The sequence below is a fragment of the Rhagoletis zephyria genome, unplaced genomic scaffold, assembly GCF_001687245.7.
Source record: "Rhagoletis zephyria isolate East Lansing unplaced genomic scaffold, Rhagoletis_zephyria_1.1 Rzeph_scaffold_06326, whole genome shotgun sequence".
NCBI classification, from domain to species: domain Eukaryota; kingdom Metazoa; phylum Arthropoda; class Insecta; order Diptera; family Tephritidae; genus Rhagoletis; species Rhagoletis zephyria.
Window position 1 is genome coordinate 15,167 of NW_016163409.1, and position 12,792 is coordinate 27,958.

The 12,792-nt window shown below is 32.8% G+C and overlaps 1 protein-coding gene across 1 annotated transcript; it reads right to left on the bottom strand.

The window, feature by feature from the left end:
• Positions 1–9,104: 9,104 nt before the first annotated feature.
• LOC108373056 (uncharacterized) lies at positions 9,105–10,121 on the bottom strand. The gene is made up of 2 exons (XM_017628899.1): positions 9,666–10,121; positions 9,105–9,399 (listed from the first exon to the last, which is right to left on the bottom strand). The coding sequence occupies exons 1-2, from the start codon at positions 10,014–10,016 to the stop codon at positions 9,160–9,162; spliced, it is 591 nt and encodes a 196-aa protein (XP_017484388.1). The 5' UTR covers positions 10,017–10,121; the 3' UTR covers positions 9,105–9,159.
• Positions 10,122–12,792: the final 2,671 nt, after the last annotated feature.

Sequence of the window (12,792 nt, forward strand, 5' to 3'; positions counted from 1 at the left end):
TTCATTTGCTGGTTACCATGATGTAACAAGGACAACATCGAAAAGTTAAACATTTTTACTTAAACTTTAAAAATCTTACAGCACATACGCAAAAATCTTCATTTTGAGAATAAATATTTTCAGTGTAAGAAATTTTAATTTTGAAGAAAAATCTGCACTTATGGCAACGCTGGCTGGAGGTTGCGCTTGCAGCACATTAAATCACAAAAACAACAGCAACTATAGTGTTTAGATAACACCACCAGCACTCTCAGCGTACAGTTATTGCAAAATGTTAACATATCAATTGCATGCAGCGAACAGCAAGTAACAAATTAAATGCACAACATTGGCAGCGACCAATCGAGCTTTCAAAAAAAATACAATAATTTTGAGAAAAACACAAGTCAGGCAAAACAGTTTGTCGCAAAGTTGTTTGCTGGTTGTAGTCACTTTTGCTTTTCAGATTTTTTTTTAGTTTTTTATATTAATGCAACTCTGTTTCTATCGACGGTGACACGTTTACAACAAGAAATTTTAAATCATGTATGTACCCTTGTGGTCAGCTGATTAAGTTAAGTGATTTTAATTAACATTTCCTTCCAAAAATTTAAAAAATTTTATTCAGAATTTTTAGAAAATTTTTGGGTTTTGCAGTTTTTTAGCTCATTTAATTTTAGTAGGTTAAAGTGCTAATTTCAAGACGCTAGAAAATCGCGTTGATTTTTAATATTTTTTTTTTTTTTGCTTCACTTCACAAGTGTATGTAAATGTTGCGGAGAAATACTGAAAAGTATATGTATGTATCTATAAAAAAGTATGCAAAAGAAGAAAGAAGAGTGTTTCGATCGGAAAAGTTCGCAAGTATACGGAAAACTGCGAAAGTATACGGAAAAGTCCGCAAGTACCTATACGGGAAAACTTCGAAAGTATACGGAAAAGTCTGACAGTATACCGAAAAATCAGAAAGTAACCCGAAAAATCAGAAAGTAACCCGAAAAATCAGAAAGTAATCCTAAAAGTCCGAAAGTAACCCGCAAAGGTTCCAAAGTACACCGAAAAGTCCGAAAGTATCACGAAAAGTGAAAGTACCCCAAAAGTGCCCGACAAAACTTCAAAAATAACAGAAAACTCATGAAAAAAATCCCGCTTATCCTGAATGTCCAAGTATCCCGAACAGTTCTGAAAAAGACGAAAAAACGCCAAAAGATGCCGAAAAACGTTAGCAATGCCGGAAAAGTACAGAAAAGTGCCGAACAATTCCGGAGGCGCGAAGATGTTCCGAAAAATAAAATCCCAAATATCCCAATGTCTTCCGAGGGAAAGCCGAGAGAGCCCCTACTAACAGCAAGCGAACTAATATGGATCACATTCACTTTGACAATCTTACGATAAACGAAGAACAACTGAAGCTCTCTGATATGTTCTAAGATGGACATATTGATGCTCACGGAAAATTTAACAAAACACTGAATTATGGCTTATATGTATGGGAACCAGGTTCAAAGCCTACAAAACAATTTCATTAAGCGATTCCGGATTGAATGTTTTGCGCGCTCTTCGAAGCTCTTCATAGTTTTACGAATAGAGATACATATGTACATATGTAGGTCTGAAGAAATTTTCTTTCTCCTGCGCATCATAGATCTCTACGATTAATTGAGATACAAAGCCATCGATGGCACTATCGCAAATTTGGTTCGGAGACAAACCGGTTTCGGCGTTGTGCCATCCTCAGTGTCAGTTTTCGTTAAATAAGCTTTAAAAAAATCCTGAGGGCATAAAAATTAAAAAAAAAGAAATGATTACTGTACCATAAAAATCGCAAATAATTGGGCTTCCTTAAGCGAAAAAAAATATATATTTAAATTAAATGTGCTTTCAGAGTTAAGTGTCATAAAAAAATTAACTATGTACATACTTATGTATGTATGTATGTGTGTAGTAACATTTTCATACACAACACAATGGGCAGCTAACGAACGCACGGATGAATAAATTTATCCGCTGAATGACACAAACTCTTGCTAATAAACAATTTTTCCGCATTCATTCGGCCACAAAAGTATGAAAGCCATCATCCGTGGTTATTTTGGAGGAGGCACTTTTTTTATCAACATATTTTATGTACTTCAGAATTCACTCGAAAATGTGAGTATAAAAGAAAAGTAGTTAAAAAAAAAAACTCGCATGCGTTAGGTAAGGCCAATATTGCATCGCATTTTTTTCCGCTTCAATATTTATGAGTATGCCGCAATTGTATGGACGCAACGGAAGAGGAAAAATACTTTACAGAATAAAAATGCATATTACAAAAATAACGGCACAACAAAATAAAGACAAAATAAAAATGCATATAAATTGTATATAAAGCTTAGAACAACTGAAGATGACAAAAATAAAGCGCAGCAAACAGAATAGGGAATACAAAAAACTGTTATTGAATAAAAGGCAATCTCCAGAAAAAATTAAATGCATAAGTGGATATGAAAAACGGCTTCAGATTTAGTCCGGAAATCACATTTGCATGACGAGCAGGAAGAGAGACGAGCCATATATATAAATATATATATATGTGGAAAAAAGCAAGAACAACAATACAATATAATCAAAATTGTGCATTACACACATACATACACGCACATGCTTTTTCCATAGATATGAAAACGTCGAGACTACAAGTATACCCCGGCACAGCAAAGCACCAAAGTCAAGCGCAAAGCTATGCGGGGTGATGTGGGTGTTGGATGAGGCGAATGTCTGCTGCGCTGCTATGTATGTAGACGCGCCAGACGCGCTCGGCCGAATATATTTCACAATTTATTATTACACTCTATAAATTGAATTAAAAATAACTAAAAGCTTATCACAACAAAATTTACTTATACAAAGCATGCATTGAAGCGGAGGCCGCTAAAGCGAAACGGGAAATGCGATGGGGGAACTAACTAACCGTGCATACATATGTATACATTAGGGTGTTTTTTTTTCGGCGACTATATTTTTTATTTTTTTTTTACTTCCACCTCGAAATTTTGTGGGAAATATCTAAAAACAAGTTCCCTGAAAATTGTAGCCTTTAATATCCTTAATATCGACCAAGGCGTGCAATGATTTCCCGTTCAAAATACACGTAAACTTTGATTGTTTTTCTTCAAAAGTCTATATCTCGGTCAATGATGGCTTTTCTTCAGAATTGAATGCTCTACAAAAGTGTCCATTGCGGCGTAACTCTAACTCCTACCAGCAAGTTAGTACGGGTCACTAAACCCAATATTTTCATGAAGTTCCCGTTTTTTTCTGCCCTATCTCGTATAAGCTACAGAAAAAATGTGCTACAAAAATAAATTTTCAGCGAACTTGTTTTTAGATATTTCCCACAAAATTTCGCGGTAGGAGCCAACAAAAAAATAGTCGCCGAAAAAACCACCCTAATATACATGCATTGATATATACATGTATGTAGTACGTATGTACATACATATGTATGTATTTAAACTTTTATGTAAAGGAAATGTGCCACTCACGATGCATAGTTTGAGTAGCTCTTCTAAATGCGAAGTGCATGAATGACATTGTGAATAAGTGCTGGAAATCGGAAAAAATCGAGTGACGCAAAGGTTGCACGGATGTCTAGAAACAAACGAAATGTAAATGCGTATTTGCTGCACTAACAGTAGTTTTGACTATTGTTTTCAGAGTTAGGAGACATTCACTTGTTTTCGTCAGTGTCTGACAAAGTTTAAATTCTATAAAAACCGGTAAACGCGTCGCCTTTTAATTAACACACTATCGGGATAATTTTTATTTAGTTAAGATATAGTTATGTAATGTTATGTTATGTTATTTAGAGATTTAAGTATCTTCGGCTTTTCTCTTTTTATTTTATTTTTTGTTTAATTTTTTTTTAAGTTTATTTAATTTTTTTTTAAGTTTATTTAATTTTTTTTTAAGTTTATTTAATGTTTTTATTTTATTTTATTGCTATGCTTATTTAGTTTTTCATCTTTTGTTAATTTTTTATCTTTATTTAATTTCCTTATCTTTTTTACTTAATTTGTTTTTTTCTTTTAATTTTTGTTTTTTTGGTATTTGTATTTTATTTTTAACCGACTTCCAAAAAAGGAGGAGGTTATCAGTTCATCGGAATATTTTTTTTTTTTTGTTTTTTTTTTTATGTATGTTACCGCATAACTTTGGACCACGTCAACCGATTTCGATTTTTGCATCGGAAAGGTAGTGTCTCAGAGGTGGTCCCATACTAATCTGGTTAAGATCTGATCAGCGGATCTTGAGATATATATATATATATTTTTTTTTTATATGGGAGTTGAAGTCGGTTTTTTTTTTGCTAAAAATTACTAGTTTTATTATTAAAAAGTGGTTTATCTTTTCCTTTTATTTAAAAGATTTTATTCTATTATATTATATTTAATTTAAATTTTAAGCTTTTTTATTTATTTTCTTATAGATATTTTATTTAATATGTTTTTAATTTTTTTTAATTAATGTTTTTCTCTGTGGTTTTTTATTATTTTAGGTTTGGTTTTTGATTATTATTTCTTTTTAATTATTTGTGGTTTTGTTTTATATAATTTTTCGTATTGTTTTTGTTATTTCTTTTTTATTAGTTTTTGTTTTGCTTTCATAATTTTTAGCAGTACTTTATTTTTTTCTTTTGATTTATTTTTTAATCTATTTATTGATTTTGCCTTTATTTGTTTTCTTTCTTTTTTATTTTATTTTTTATTACTTTACTTTTTTCCTTTGATCTATTATTTTTTCTTGAATTTATTATTTTTCTCCTTTAATTTATTACTTTCTCTTTTTAGTTTTTCTTTTGTTTTATCATGTACTTTCATTCTTTTTTCTATAAACTTATTACTATTTAAAATATTTTTTCTCACTTTTTTCCTTAAATTTTTTATTATTATTTTTTTATATTTCATTATTATTTTTTGATTTCTTTGTTTTTCATTTTATTTTTTTTTTATGGATTAATTTTTTTTGGAATTTAAATTTTTTCATTAATTTGTATTAATTATTCTAGTGTTCCTTTAAAATTTGTTTACTCTATTGTTTGCTTTTGTATTTTACCTTCTTTTTCACATACACAAATATGTCTAACGTTTAAAACAACTTTTATGCGCTGCTGTGGTTTCTGTGTAGTAACACATATGTACGGGTAGTATGTTACAAATATGGATGTAGTTGATTGTGCAAAAATGGTTATGGATACCTGCAGCACACCAACGTGTTCACGCGTATGAAAGTTTGTATGTACATACTAACATATCGTCGCTTAAAGTACAAAACCGCGTAACGTGGTTCTGCAAAACCTCGTAACTGGCATTTGTGCCAAAAAAGATATTTGCTCACCGGAAACTCCTGGCATCCATTATTCATAAATCTAGATACTTAGACATAAGAAGAAGAGAAAATTAGGAATAAAAGAGAGAACCGTTTTGAAATAAGACAAGTTTTACTCTCTCCTATAAAATTTGGGCAACCTCTCATACGAGATTTTGCATTTTCTTGATAGGCGGTTTTGTACTTTAAACGACGATATGTATCTATGTACATAAATGCCGCTGTAAACTGAGTTTCCTAATTAAAACTGACATGGCATTAACCACAAGATATACGTAGTTCATTATTTAAGCTAAAATCGAAACCTTAGCCAGAATGATATGCGTAATAGGCTGGGTCCCAGCAAAAAAAAAAAAGTTTGAAACAAACCAAGTTTGAAAAGAGGTTTTAAAAATACACTGTGTACAAACATATGTACAAGTAAAAATATTTTAGTGTCTTTTTTTTAGTGGCCCACTGTTTTTTTTACGATACTGACTATTGTGCCATTTGATGCTACATGCCGTGGAATAAAATTCATATTGGGTTTAGAACAAAAATCCGTTTTTTTTTTTTCAATTCAAACCGTGTTTATTCATATGAATTTCAAAGGTTGATCAATGAAGCCGTTGAAATCGATGACCTCTTACCTTCGATTTTCTGATACAACAATTATTCTGTCACTATACTAGTGGAACTTCGAGAATTTCTGGGTGAAATCCTTTACCTTTCAATTTGGGTTTTTTGTCGAATCAAAAGTTTAACGAAGTTCGAGTAGTTCTAGATGGGCAATCATTCTTTTAGAATTTTCGAATTTTTTAAGGATAGTTTTATTATTTTAATAATGTTTCTAACATTTTTCTATTCAATGCACACATTCACATACAAATGTACATATGCACATATTTTGTAAAACTTATGCCAACCCAAACTGAATCCATTAAAATAACTACGCCACCACTTGAACACCGAACACTGTCTAGACTCGCATTTCATAGCCTGTACTCGAAATCGAATAAGGCTTGAACACATTACTTTGTGCATAGCATACTATATTAATCGTCTCGAACAAATATAGACAGATATTTGTAAATAGATACATGCAAATTAAAAAATATATTAACTATCATTTAAAATAAAATTAACCGCCTTTATTTGAGATTGCTATTTCATTTATGTATGCGGGTATGAACGTATGTATGCATGAGTGCTTACGAACAAAAAAAAAAACCCGATTCGTGCCATTACGAGTTCATTGCATTTGAATGGAATTCGATAACGCACCATAAATTTGATACTAACAACTCCATTTTCGACACCCAATTGTTAAATGATATCTAAAAGTGATGGCAGAAAAACCATTTTTGATTGAGACATTCTTAGCAATTTGATGTGGACAAATGTAGGAATGGACGAATGCCGACACGCATAATGTGTCAACACAATTGGCAATCGAATGCAAATCGTATGCGAAACAGCTTAGCAATCAAATATGTACGCAAAGAAAGCAAATAATAAGTTTATTTATCGTTATACAAACATACATACATACATACATATGTATGCAATATTCGATAGCAGTCATAGTAAAATTATATAAGAAATTGCAAAGAGTGTGAAGAAAATATTGCAGTGCTGTTAGTATTTCTCTGTACTTGGACTTTGAACAGCATTTATGTATGCGCGCATATTATTGCAAAATACATACATACTTGCTCCTTATTTGATTCCCCACATATTTTTTGAAATGATGGCGAAACTGCGATAAGGGTACGTAGTGAACGTGTGTACAACTTACACACCCCCCTTGTGTTTGCAAAACATAAAAACGACAGATGGTAAAAAAAAAACATGTCCTAGGTTGGGAAACCAAAGAGCACCTTTTCTCCATAAATAAATATTCTTATAAAAAAAATTAAGTTTACTCACAGGCACTCGAAGCTGTCCATATGTGTGGGATTAAATCAAGATGCACAGAAGGAAAAGCTGGGCCTACATACATCACTTTTCATAGACTTATGAGGCACTCTCTTTTTTCTATTATCTATTTATAAGGGACATACAGGTGGTTAAGTTCAATGTAGATTCGAAATTTGAATTTTCTCGCTAAGTAAAATCAAAGTAGATACAAAAATCTCGAATTACCCGATTTTTTTACAAGAAAAATTTCATTGGTATTAACTCTCAAAACTAATGCTGATCAGGGATATTTTCGATGACAACACTGATCAAAACATGATGAAAATATCATGGAGCAAAACGGCCAGATGTTGTCTATTGTGAATGAAAAATAAACTAAGCGAACAAAGTATGTAAGTAAGTGCGAAAGCCGAGCGATTCGTACCGCAGTTCGGTAAATTTTTTTGTTATTATTGTAGCTCAATGTTCAGTTAGTCTAAACTTAACGTATTGGCCAAAGCAATATATTTTTGTTCAGAAATTTTTTGTTGTGGCTTATAGGTGGCCACGTGACCATCAGCTGAAAAGGAAAATACAAAAACAAAATATTTTCGTTTATGGCTAAGTTTGCGTGTTATCGTTACGTGACGTAATCATTGACGATTTCTTGCGTAAGTTAAGTTACGCCTACACTAACAAGATTATTAATAATATTTACTTTTAGCAATTTTATTGAACTCAATAACATTACTGAAATTAAATTTAAAATTTTTAATTTTTTATTTTATTTTTTGGTTTTTATTTAATTTTTAATTTATTTTATTTTTTTATTTAATAATTTAATTTTTTTTTAATTTTTGTAACTGAACTGAAAAAATAAAAAATAAAAATGCTGTCTGTTACAATTTTGATCAGATTAACTGCTCCGTTAATGCGGATTAACGGTGCGGCCTGTCAATGCTATAATTGAATTTCGTAAAATACAAAGGTCTCCAAGAAGCTTGGGTTAACATTATCATAGTCCTCATATGACAGAGACATCTTTTGTCTTGTTTGTATCACCAACTTGAAGAGAAAATAGCATTGGCCTCATATTCTAAAAATAACCCCATTCTACATTCTAACAGAATTTTGTCTGTACTATCCCTAGAGATATGTATCTCTCTAAGAAACTCGAACGCATTTTTTTTTATCAGCACTTTTGAGTATTCATTGGTAGAAAAAGAGACTTCGAAATATTCGAATTTGTTCTTTTCCACCGACTTTGAATAGGGGGTTTTCAATCAGGACATACGGGTGTTGAAATGGAATAAAACAAGCTGTGTGTGAGTTTTTGCGAATTAGCGCTTACACATATGTTAGTGCTTGGCCGAGCTTTTCCTCCGATTTGTGGCGTGCGCCTTGAGGTTGTCACACAAAGGGGAGGGACCTACAGTTTTATTTAATAGGTCCATATATTTTTTTTTCTTTTGTATTTACATCCGTAAATGTTCGCCGTGGCTTCTCACGATGGCACGGTTCCGTACATAGAACGAATAAGTCCAGTTTTACCAGGAACGTTTGCGACTGTTGACCCTACGATTTCTTCTTCTAATTCGCATTTGCTGTCATTTTTATCATCAATTAGAGCCTAGCAGCCCAAGTTATACCTTAAAACAGCCAAGTCGTGTTATTTTTCATATCTATTCCTTATTTATTACCAAACACTATACCGAATTACCTCATATTCCACCCACATTGATGTACATATACATAGATGTTGTCCGCTATTCTACCGAAAATTTTTTCAAAGGTTTACGATATTTATTAAAAATTCTCTTCTTTGCCCAACACGCAACACATTTATGCGAAATCATATAATTCATATCGAAAAAAATGACTATAGCTTAAGTAATTTAGACAACCATATCGGTATAACAACAACTAGATAATTCATAGCCACCAACGACGCTCTGTTTGAATTTGATTAAAATTTTGCCAAATTCTTGGATTGACGGATGCCCTGCCTCGCCTGTCCTGGCGTGGCAATAAATTTCGATTTCGTAGTTTGCGTGCAACATTGCGTCTGACACTAAGCGAACGTGGATAATAGTCGAACTGCACGGGACGTTTAGAAAACAAATCGAATTTGCTGGGAATATTTGAACTTTTGCGTAGACTTTTTAACACTTCCTAGAAATTAAAAATTAATGAGAAATATTACAAAATTAAAATAGTATAAAGAGAAGAGGTTCAATGAAAGCTGTTAGCTTAGATTTTTCATTCGATTCTTTATAGAGCAGTAAGGATCACGAGATCTCTTACACTGTGCGACTGCAAGTTTTAAACATCGAATATGGAATGACTTTATGAAACGACCTAGCGCTATAGCTAGGGGATAATGCATTCATAAACCCTCTCACTTCATACGCTTCCGATAATGCACCGAAATCGAATACCTTCTGTGTGAAATTTTGCCTCTCCTCGGGGCACATGCGCTTCCATGACTCAGCACCTTCACGTAGTATACGTGTGAATCCGTAACTGGGATGTTTACTCTTAAAGTGTCGCAAGTAGTTCAAGTATGGATGCTTTGTGAGTTGACGTTTGCTATTTTGAAAAGCGCGTCCGAAATTTGGAGCGACGGTTTTACCAAATTTCAATGACATTTTTCGCAATTTCTCTTGCTGCCGCTCGATTCTTCGGCGCTCTAGACTTTGTTTGCTGCTGACGGTTTTGCGATGTTGTTTGCCTTTGGTGATTTTACGACGACGTTGTTTACGTTGTGGTTTTCTACGATTCCGACGCATTGAGAGTTGGCGTTCTCGTTCAGTGAACGTGTACTGGTGATGCTCCTACAATTGCTTTGTTTGCTGTTGTTGGATATTAATATGTATTATTTCCAGTAAAAGTAAATAAATGAATTGACTGGTAAATTTAGCAAATTTTTCAATTGTTCAAAGAAAATAAGTAAAATAATTTGTAATAGATTTATCATGGCTGTCTATTATTGTTTTCGAAATTCTCGAAAGTATGTATGTATGTATGTACGTCAAATGCCGAATTTGCCTCAATACACTGCGTGCCAAACTGTGGGTGGTGTAGTTATGGCGATTGCGCTGGTTATCCCGATAACCCACTTGATTTAGCGTGGTTTCGCCATATAAAAATAACAGTACATACTTAACCATTTGACTGAGATGGTAGAGGTATGTAGATACATACATATTTAAGTTCATTCAATTTTTCCCCTAAATAGGCAGTGAAGTTTTCACTAAATTATACTAGAATTTAAAGAGCTGCGTACTCCAAATTCCAATTAATCAATGTGTAATCAATGTATGTATCTAGTGTCTAATTATTGTTACGAAAATTTTTATATTATATGTATGTTTTATGTGTATTTTACGTTTTTTTTTTTGGTGTCAATTGTTGCCCTGAAGACGGTTACCGCAGTGTAACCGAAATATATTGCAGAAAATTAAAAACCTGTTTTAATTAAAATTCCAAAAAAAAAATTGACCTCGAGCCGGCAAAACTAACAAATTAAGAAGTAAAAATGTCGCCAAAACCATCATCAATTCCAATCAATTTTAAAAATTTTAAACTTAGAAGTAAACTGCAAAAAAAACGTTCGAAAATGCATCACCAAAAAATGTTTTTAGAACGTTCGGAAATGCATCATCAAAAAAAATTTCTCGAATAACGCAAAGAAAAATTATTCATCAAGTGCACCTTGCGAATTTGCAACCCTTTGCAAATTCCTTCCGAACCCACGTCGAAAACCTGTGTTTTCCGCCAACTTAGGGGCATCGGTGATTATATTAAAAAAATACAAATAACTACCAGTGTTCGTACCCCTTTCCGATCGGAGCAGATTTAAAGCATAAAGAGACGGCAGCGTTGATCCGGATTAACTCGGGAATTAACTGCAGTTGATCCGGATTAAGTCCGAGTTAATCCGGATCAACGCCGCCGTCTGTTTAAGCTTCTACTCCGCTTTTTGAATTTAATGAAATTAAATCTACTCCCCTACGCCGCTTGACTTCAAATCTACTCCGTTTTTCCACTCATGTTCTGCCCTTCTTAGGCCCGTTTTTGACAGTTAACGAACGGGTTTCAATAAAAAATTTAAAGTTAAGCAAAATCTTACTAATGAGCGATTTACTTCTGAATCGACTTTCATTAGTCCAAACACTGTTCACTACAGTTGTACTGTACTATAAAGGCTATAAGATTTTCTGACACTATACCCGATATCTATGCCACCACTATATCGCTCAGGTACTTAAATTCTGTATTCAGACTCTTCCTCATTCTTGCAGCTACGGCAGAAGTCATTATAACAGCAGAATTCTTGTGTATTCACCTTGCAAATGGCGAATCGCAACCCGAACCTCTTCCAAGATGGCTCGTCCGACATCTCATTGCCTGTATGTTCCTATATCTCCTTCTTGCACTCGAATTTGCAAATTGAAAACGTTGACTGAATTCTGAAATTTAACGAAAACGTTGTTTCATAACAGTTATTAGATGAGAAATATTTTTTCCGTTGCTGTTAAGAGTTATTTCAAAACGTTTATTTTTCACGTTGCTCGATAACAGTTATTGCCCGACGTTTATTTTTACGTTATCTGATAAGAGTTATTTTACTCTCTCACTTTTAATTCATCATCTTTATCTTATTCTCCACCTCCATCTTCATCAATATCCTAATCTTACAACGTTTATCAGACAACGTAAAAAATAAACGTTGTAAAATAACTCTTATCAAGCAACTTAAAAAAATAAACGTTGGGAAATAACTCTTATCGGCAACGGAAAAAATATTTCTCTTGCATAACAGTTATCAGGCAACGTAAAAAAAGCGTTGGGTTATAACTCTTATCGACGAAATAAAAAATATTTCTCATCTAATAACTGTTATGGAACAACTTTTTTGCTATAAAACTTATAACCGTTATGTCCCTGATTGATACATTCGAGCTTTTCCTAAGTATACGCTCTTCGCGAACCAAGAGATTAATTACGACTTATAAATTTAGAATTAAGTGTGATGTAGGGTATCAACCACAAAAATATATTTCTTTGATAAATAAAATAAAATAAAACTAAATTGGCAATTCCTTAAAAATGTTTAAAGATCTATCATTTTTAAATGCAGACTCCATCCGCTCATTGACTGGGTCTATCTTTTCGATGACTATACCCTCATCTTTATCACCTGCCTAGTATCGCGTTGTAGATCTTTGACCTATTCTACATACATACATACTTACTTCCCACTTTGCTGAGATCTGCGCTTTTTCCTGCCATACTTTGTTTCCTAAACATATACATACAATACGTACGTACGTATGTTTGTGCGTATAATGTAAAGGGCAACACATCACGTTTTAAGTAAATTTTACTATTTCACATTATTTTATTTTTAAATCTACATTGTTATTTATTTCATTTTATATTTTAACGAAATACATACTTACATACAAATACTCTGCCAAAAGGGGTTTCACGCATCAAAGTCATGCAGCATTAAAATAAAATTCTTATTTATGGGAAGAATGAGTAAACAAACGAGTGTTC

Bases quoted from the DNA above. Each gene is read 5' to 3' on its own strand.
- LOC108373056 (XM_017628899.1), bottom strand. From the start codon at position 10,016: ATGCGTCGGAATCGTAGAAAACCACAACGTAAACAACGTCGTCGTAAA. The intron at 9,400-9,665 runs GTATTCGATTTC...TTTAATTTCTAG, and splicing joins GGCAAAATTTCACACAGAAG to GAAGTGTTAAAAAGTCTACG.